Source organism: Prosopis cineraria, unplaced genomic scaffold (genome assembly GCF_029017545.1).
Source record: "Prosopis cineraria cultivar Desert tree isolate PC_DT_omini unplaced genomic scaffold, ASM2901754v1 PC6, whole genome shotgun sequence".
In the NCBI taxonomy this organism is placed as follows: domain Eukaryota; kingdom Viridiplantae; phylum Streptophyta; class Magnoliopsida; order Fabales; family Fabaceae; genus Prosopis; species Prosopis cineraria.
In genome coordinates this window covers 8892643-8900032 of record NW_026555337.1, presented here as the reverse complement: position 1 = coordinate 8900032, position 7390 = coordinate 8892643, and the positions used below count along the sequence as shown (strand labels likewise).

The window sequence follows — 7390 nt, the reverse complement described above, 5'->3', positions numbered from 1 at the left end:
TTTTAATTAAAAATTATTTTTATTCATCAGGATGCTAATTTTTTTATAAAAGATCAGATAAACTAAATTCCTATAAGTCACCATAATATAAATTGTAAAAAATTGAAAGCCCCTAAATTTATCGAACCAATTGGGCCGAATCGTGGGATAAAGCCCATATTCTAATTAGGACTCGGGAGATCAGATGGTTTAAATGGTCTAAAGTGTCGAGTTGGACGAACAGTACGATGGAGTACACGTGGCAGAGAGATAAAGCAAGAAAGCTGCGTTTACCCAACTTTCACGTTTGGTCAACATTTGACATCGTGGGGATTACATTTTTGTCGTCTTCACTCCAATCTCATTTCATATTATATTCTCACTATGTACGGAATGGCTGGTACGTTGGAATGATGTGAAAATAAATCGAAATGAGATGACCTCCTTTGGTATGTTTCAAATAAAATAGGAATATTTTTGGCTTAGGTTTAGTATAATAGAAATATGATAGAAATGGAAAATATATAATATTAATTTACCAAATTATCATGAGCCAAAAAATGATTTGTAAAATACATGAAGATCGGGGGCAAAATTAACTTTGCATGATTTATTTCTACATCAACAATGCTGCCCCATCGCTCAAACTCTAAGACTCTGGCTAATAGCTATGTCACTTGCAAACGAAAAGAAGTGGGAGAAGGAGTATATTTCTTTTATTCCTTACAAATTTTTTTTTATTAAAAACAATTTTATTTGAGGGGAAGGGGGGACCCTTTGTGAAAAATTTAATTTTTTACTTGTGAAAAATATTAAATTAGATTTTGCCCTCTCACTCTATATTTGAGTTTCAATTTGGCCCTCCAATTAGTAGTTCCTAGATTCATCATTGGGTGGGGGATTAAGTTCCACGAGACCCCAACCTTACTGGCAAGAGGAGTTAATTTTAACAGGCAAAAAATGTGTAGTGTGCCTTTTTCATTTCCCCTCAACCAAAAATATTTGTGCAGTTTTATAGTGTGGATCCATGTTAATTTAGTAATGAATTCCAAAAATGGCTTTAAAAGGATTGACACAAACTTTATAATTTCTATAGACATATTTTAATTTGTACTAGGGAAGAAAAGTATGCAAATTAAGCTAAAGATTTAGGGGGCCATCAAAAGCGTTGAAAAAAATAAAAGTTGGGACTCTTTTGGTGCAACCAAGGATGGCACTTTGACTAGTAAATGCATAATAAGTTAATAATAATCACTCAAATTTGGAATCAAAGTGTATTCATTTTAACCAAAGTAATTTATGATATAATGAATCCTTTGAATTTGGCATAAAAAACATTGAATATTTCTTCATCCATGCATGTCTGGTTTCCAATCCATCACTCAATTGAATTTATTGGTGAGTTTGAATTAATTAGGGAATAGGGACATGCATCCAAGTGGATTAATTCAAAAGTGCATTCAAGTTTCTCACGCTGGACGCGCTATTTAATCGCTAATGTTCGGTAAAATGGAACTCCTTTAATTAAAAGTATAAAAGTCTTCTTCTTCATTTTTTTTTCAAGGAATTAAATTGTCATATTAAGTTCTTCTGGATTAAACTATATTTGAATTGAACACGAAAGAAGACAGACACTTTTGGGTGGATTGTGTTATAAAAGAAATACCAAAATGGTCAAATTGTCCTTATTAAATTTAAATAGGATCACTAGCTTTATTTTCCTCTCAGTTCAGTTTATTAGTTATTTTTAATATATTTCACCAAATTTAGGAAAAACCTTAACATTCATTGACATTATCTAAAAATTTCTAACTTTAAATAAGACAAAAAAAATTCTTTTATTTCCATCTTATAAATAGGGTTGGAGATAGTAATTGCTAACTATTCCTTCTGATTCTATTTATGAGACAAATATAGAAAAAAATTTATTCTATCTATACATTACTTTATTATTTTATTATAAATTTTTTTTATTCTCCATTAAATGTTGGTGAAAAAAAGTATATTATTAAAATATGTATGTTATCGATGGAAGTTAGGTCTAGCAACACTATTAGTTTTTCACAATGAAATGAATTAAGGTTCAAATTTTTACTGTGAAAGGTACCCACATTTAGTGCCTAAGGATAAAAATAGGTTAGGCCAAGCTAGATTTTTATCAAATAGGCCTAAGCTTATATGGTAAGTTAGTGGGTTAAGTCTAGTCTGAAGCCTGTTTAAAGTTTTTCTCACAGCTCAAGTCCGAGCCTACCTAAAACTTGGCTTAGCTTGAAATTCTATTTAAAAACCTACTTAAAATTAAGCATTTTAAATAGGCTCGCATTTTTATTTTAAACATTTCAAATATATTTTAAGACTATTAATATATAATATATAACCTGATTTATTAATTATAATATGTAATAATTAAAAGGACTTATCAACTATCATATAATAATAAAGTAATAACATTAAAATTAATAAATACATACAATCAGATTGAAAGCATAACTAGAAATAAAAAAGCATAGATTGATTAAAAATAAATATGAAACTGATGTGTATGTGACATATTACATTATATATATGTGTGTATATAAATAGGTCGATCTATTAGGCTTATAGGATAGACCTTGAAGATATAGGCTTGGTTATTTAACTAAATAGACTTTTAATTAAAAGCATGAATCTGACTTAAACTTATTTAGTAGATAGATTAAATTGGGTCTGAAGTAGACTATGATGTTCTGATTGGAGCCTGGCCTATTTTCACTTCTATTAGTGCCCAACACTATTTTTAGGCATAGTATTAATGAGTCTTAATATTTTCTTTGATTTTTGTAAAATGTGTTAAAAGTAATTTATAAATAAAACCAAATGAAGTAAGTTAAAGCATATTATTTTAGAATATTCTAACATATTATGGTACATTAATTAATTTGAAATTGTCAATGCTCACCCATTCACGATAACAACATTATTCTTCTTTTTTTGGGATAAATAACAACATTATTTTAACATTTCACAAAACTTAAAGCAAGTAAACAATAATCCATCTTATTATGAATTGTGTATTATATAAAATAGACAACCGATTTATCATTTTCTTAAAAAAATAATATAACTTATCTAACAACTCGCACCAAAAAAAAAAAAAAAAACAGAGCCAGGGAAATAAAATAAAATAAAAAAAGCCGATGGCATTTTAAAAAAAGAAACAGGTTATTTTGTTGAAGTTGCCATATTTGGTGAAGACTCCTGGTAGTAACACCAGAAACGCCTAGGCACATTTGAAAGAGAGATAGAAAAGAGTTTTATCAAATATGGCAATTTTCTTTTCTCTTTCGTGTCTCAATTCCTGACAAAACCAAAGTCATTCTACACAAGAGACAAATTCCTTTGCTTTTCTCGTTAACACAATTTCTGTCTGAATCTTTATGTTGTTGTTGTTATAAACACACCCTGTCTTTGTTCCTTAACTTTGTGGAACGCTCCCATTGTTCTGTTCCGCATCAGAAATCACAAACAGGTTTGGGTCTCGCTTTTCTCTCCTTACTCAATCAGTCAGTATGATCTAGATTATGATCCTGTTTCGGCTTGATATCCAGTTCATGTTCTTTGTCATGCAGTTTCCTTTCCTAGTATCTGATGAGTAAATGGTTCGAGGATTGAATCTTCTTTCATGTGCGTTCAACCCCTTTTAGATTCCACCCAGTTTCTTTTATTGATCTTGTCTTCTTTTTAAATTCTCGTTTTTCTGAAAGAAATAAACATATTGTCGCGAATGGCATCAACGTACCTTAATTTCAGCTGAAGAACACCAATAATTGTTCTGGATCATTATTTTCTCACTGTTTTTTTTATACTTTATTTTTTCCTGCCTCATTCGCAGGGAAAGAAATTTGTAATTGTTAAATTTTCTGTGTTTTCTTGTTTCAACGCACTAGTTTTTTTCCCTTATACCAATTCCTTCCTTATTATTATTATTATTATTATTATTATTATTATTATAAACTGTGTTCCTGATTATAATATTTGATTGCTGAAACAGACACTATTCAAAAGATAAAGTTTTCAGAATCTATGTGAAGAGGGTCTCAAATAAATAGCTATATATTTTAGTCGCTGCTTGAAGTTGAATTGGTCTATCAAAAGAAGTTGAATTGGGAATTTCTATTTCAGTTCTTCTCTGGAATTTTGAATGTAAGATTGTGTAAGAAACACATGATAAAGTCCGTGATGTGGTCATCAAAAATAGAGAGGAAATGGCTATTTCCTGTCATCATATTCTCTATTCTATGCATACTATTTCTAGTCACATCCTTAACCATGAGTATTGCCCATTCAATGCAATCAATCAACTCAATCTTCTTCTTTCTTCCATTTCACCCAAATGCAAACCGAACCTCTATGGCTTTTGCTGAGACTAAGGCCCCTCCTTCTCCTTCTCCTGATCCATCTGCAACTTATGCACCTTCAATTCCTCGCTTTGCCTATTTCATTTCTGGATCGAAAGGCGACTTGGAGAAGCTTTGGAGAACTCTTTTTGCTCTTTATCATCCAATAAACCAGTATGTTGTTCATCTGGACCTTGAATCACCGGCAGAAGAAAGGTTGGAGCTCGCTTCTAGAATAGAGAAGCATCCAATGTTCTCTGAGATTGGGAATGTTTTCATGATTGTGAAAGCTAATATGGTCACTTACAGAGGACCAAGCATGGTTGCCAATACTCTTCATGCTTGTGCTATTCTACTCAAGAGAAGTAAAGACTGGGACTGGTTCATCAACCTTAGTGCTTCTGATTATCCTCTTGTGACCCAGGATGGTTAGATGTTTCTTCCCCTTTTGTGATTGTTTTAACTAACTTCTTGTTCATTATCTGAGAATATTTGATTGATCTGGGTTCATATTTTGCAGATCTTATATCCACATTTTCTGGTTTGGATAGAAACCTGAACTTCATTGAGTATACAAGCAAGTTAGGATGGAAATTGTACGTTTTATCTTGCTTTTCCTGCCTTCTGACAATGACATCTACTGATAGTTAAACGATGCTTTGCAGTGAAAAACGGGCAATGCCTTTAATTGTAGATCCTGGGCTTTACATGTCAACCAAGAGTGATGTATTTTGGGTTAATCCTAAAAGAACTTTGCCAACAGCATTTAAACTATTCACTGGTTAGCTTTTGCCTTTAAGCCTTTATTCCTTTAATTTGCAGTAATGGTAAACTGATCGCTGATTTTGGAAAGATTCACTAGCTGCTCGTGATGAAATCACTTTCTTGTGTTTTTTGTATCTTAAGTTGGTTCTACAATTTGAGGATGAAATTCCATAGGGTGTCCGCCAACATGGCTGCAAAACATGCATTTTAACAATCATATAAGTATTCTTGTTTCAGATGAAAAAAAATTTTATCTTTTAAGCAGTGAAGTTTCATGTCAAGCCCTTGTACAATGCAACTTTCCAGTGATAATTTGTTATTGATCATCTTGTGAGTGAAATATTCTCTACTTGGGAATTATGACTAATTTCCTTACAGTTCTTCAATGCTGAAACAACTATGATAATTAGGCTTTTAGTCTTGATACTTGAGAATGTTAAAACATTGTGATAAAAGTATACATAGGCATTTGCTCAATACCTTAAACCTTTCATTTGGATTCGTCCTTGATATGGCATCACACAGTCTTTGAGACCGATTTGTCAAGAAAACAATTCTTAATACCAGGACAAAGTATGGTGAACCTGTGCAATCTGCATTTCAATCCCATAAAGCTTTTTTTGTATGTGAGAGTACTAGATAGATAAACTTTTGATTTGAGGTGATTATTGGCAGTGAAACAGGTTGAATTTCAGCGCTTAATTTATGGTATCATCACCACTATTTTCCCTTTACTACCCAGCTAAATCTTCTGAAGTCACTTTTACTACCAACTTTGCTTCAATAAATTATGATTGCTTTATGCAGGTTCAGCCTGGACAGTTTTATCACGAGGACTAGTCGAATATGTTATCTGGGCTTGGGACAATCTTCCTAGGATCCTTCTCATGTATTACACTAACTTTATCTCCTCCCCAGAAGGCTACTTTCAGACCATTGTCTGCAATGTTCCAGACTATGCAGAAAAAACTGTCAACCATGACTTGCACTATATTTCTTGGGATGTCCCTCCCAAACAGCATCCTCACACCCTTTCTCTCAACGACACAGCAAAAATATTTGCGAGCAATGCTGCATTTGCAAGGAAGTTTAACCAAGATGATCCTGTCTTGGATGTGATTGACAAGAAGTTACTGCATAGGAAGAAAGGAAGATTCACCCCGGGTGGTTGGTGTTCTGACAAGACCAAATGTTCAAAGGTCGGAGACCCTCGGGAAATCAAACCTGGTCCGGGATCTCAAAGGCTTGCTAGTCTTTTAGCTAAATTGTCAAACGGAGGTAGATTATTAACTAACAGTCAATGTGAATAGATTCTATGGGGAAATCTCATGGTTGGAGCTGTAAAGAGAGATCTGAACTTTTAGCCATCGTTGCCTCTGTATTCAGAGCCAAAAATGGCATTACTGTCAATCTTTCTTTTTTCTTTTTAATGTTAAATAGAAGTTACACACAATTTCTTGCATTACAAGAATGAGATAAGTTTTTTTTTTGCCCTTTTTAAAAAGTACTTGCGACCAGATTCTTCATTTTTGGAGGATTCAATGTTGTGGAGCGGAGCTGTAGAAGATCATAATCAGTTGATTTCATGTTTAGATTGAAGAATGTTATAGCAAACATTGGAAACTATACAGCAAAATTTTGTCTTTTCTTGTTGTATCATACACTTAATGAATTATGATGTTTTGTTGCTTTACTCTCATCTTTTATGATTGTTTTGCTTCCAACAGACTACGTAAGTTTAGATCATTAGATTCTAGGCTCAATCAGACATCAACTGAGGCATTTGTGGACATCTTTCCTTATTTCCTTTGCTTATAAATGTATCTTGTGTACATACGTAAATATCAGCTTTGAAGGGTTCTTTTTTTTTTTTGGGGGGGGGGGGTAACCATTTAACTACTTAATTTTTAAATTTTTCATTTTTTTTAATCTGAAAAGAAATAAGCCAAAAGGATAATTATTCTTTTATGGTAGATCAAGTGTAGACGGGTGATTAAAAAAAGCACCTTTACATATTCCATTGCCAACCTTGTGGTAAATGTGCAGAAAAGCATCTGCTATGTACATTCATTGTCATCCTTATGTCTTAAACAGATGGCTTGATTGCATTAAATTTCTTATATATTGAGTCATATATGAATGGTTCTTCAAACATTCAAAAGTTGATACTAAACACTTACAAATTTGAACACTCTCGTAATTAGTACTTTACTAAGGAAAACATAGCTTATAATTGTTTTGGCGGGTTCGTGAAGGTGTGCAAAAAGAGT

The 7390-nt window shown here is 32.5% G+C and overlaps 1 protein-coding gene across 4 annotated transcripts; it reads left to right on the top strand.

Moving 5' to 3' along the window:
• The first annotated feature begins 3228 nt into the window (after positions 1-3228).
• On the top strand, positions 3229-6819 carry LOC129312813 (beta-glucuronosyltransferase GlcAT14B-like). Of its 4 annotated transcripts, none has more exons than XM_054955547.1 (6): positions 3229-3487; positions 3588-3642; positions 4141-4783; positions 4876-4951; positions 5021-5136; positions 5928-6819. In XM_054955547.1, exons 3-6 carry the CDS (start codon positions 4183-4185, stop codon positions 6428-6430), a joined length of 1296 nt encoding a protein of 431 aa, XP_054811522.1. In that variant the 5' UTR covers positions 3229-3487; positions 3588-3642; positions 4141-4182; the 3' UTR covers positions 6431-6819. The 4 variants fall into 4 exon arrangements, with proteins under 4 accessions (XP_054811522.1, XP_054811520.1, XP_054811524.1 ...); XM_054955545.1 differs by having other exon boundaries at positions 4010-4783; XM_054955549.1 differs by having other exon boundaries at positions 3229-3642; positions 4010-4571; positions 4665-4783.
• Positions 6820-7390: the final 571 nt, after the last annotated feature.